Here is a 1,065-nt window from a genome sequence, read left to right as displayed (position 1 = left end):
TGGGAAAGTCTGCTGTTAGGGACCTTTCCAAAGTTCTGAAGAGCAATGGTGTCTCTCTGGAGACTAAGGTGCAATTTAATACAGGCCATGGTCTTTGCTATCACTTGTTATGCATCAATCAAAGTTGGACAATGACTTGGGAGGATAGAAGGAGAATTGGTGCCTTTGAGCTGTGGTGCTGGAGAAGAGTATTGAGGGTACTATGAGATTAATCCTGGAGGGGGTTAAACCGAGAGGCTCCTTGGAGGGAAGGATTCTGAGGCTTCATCTAACATACTTTGGACATGTTGTAAGGAGGGATCGGTCCTTGGAGAGCAACATTATGGTTGGTAGGGTGGTGGGACAGCGCAGGAGAGGAAGGCCGTCTATGAGGTTGATTGATTCAGTTACTGGGGTTATCGGGATGGGTGTATCTGAGACAGTGCAATTGGCACAGGACAGAGCGGAGTTTAGGGCTGTTGTACATAGGGTCACTATGAGTCCAAGCCATTCAACGGCACATAACAAAACAACAACAACATATATGATTAATAACTCAGCTGCTAACTGATAGATATGAGGTTTGAATCCACACAAAGGTGGCTCAGAAGTAAAATGTAGCCATCTACTTTTTTTAAAAAACAGCCATCTCTTTCAGGTGGGAGTCTGGAGACTACGAGCAGACATGGCACCTCGTAAGGGAAAGGAAAAGAAGGAAGAGCAGGTCATCAGCCTTGGACCTCAGGTGGCAGAAGGAGAGAATGTCTTTGGTGTCTGCCACATTTTTGCATCCTTCAATGACACTTTTGTTCATGTCACCGATCTTTCTGGCAAGGAAACCATCTGCCGTGTGACTGGCGGTATGAAGGCGAAGGCTGACCGAGACGAATCCTCACCATATGCGGTCATGTTGGCTGCTCAGGATGTGGCACAGAGGTGCAAGGAGCTGGGCATCTCTGCTTTACACATTCAACTTTGCGCTAAAGGAGGAAATCGAACCAAGACCCCTGGACCTGGGGCCCAGTCTGCCCTCAGAGCCCTTGCCCGTTCAGGAATGAAGATTGGACGGATTGAGAATGTCACCCC

At 48.0% G+C, this 1,065-nt stretch overlaps 1 protein-coding gene across 1 annotated transcript in view; it reads left to right on the top strand.

Annotated features, from left to right (window-relative positions):
- Nucleotides 1-652: 652 nt before the first annotated feature.
- The window catches only part of LOC102843944 (40S ribosomal protein S14-like), a 1,553-nt gene continuing 1,140 nt past the window's right edge, over nt 653-1,065 (top strand). Inside the window, exon 1 of the mRNA XM_006888576.1 lies at nt 653-1,057. Coding sequence (XP_006888638.1) covers nt 665-1,057 — 393 coding nt within the window. The 5' untranslated portion in view covers nt 653-664. The remainder of the gene's footprint in view (nt 1,058-1,065) is intronic.

Source organism: Elephantulus edwardii, unplaced genomic scaffold (assembly GCF_000299155.1).
Source record: "Elephantulus edwardii isolate Elephantulus edwardi_28Jun2011 unplaced genomic scaffold, EleEdw1.0 scaffold00068, whole genome shotgun sequence".
Lineage (NCBI taxonomy): Eukaryota > Metazoa > Chordata > Mammalia > Macroscelidea > Macroscelididae > Elephantulus > Elephantulus edwardii.
This window is presented reverse-complemented; position numbering and strand designations above follow the sequence as displayed.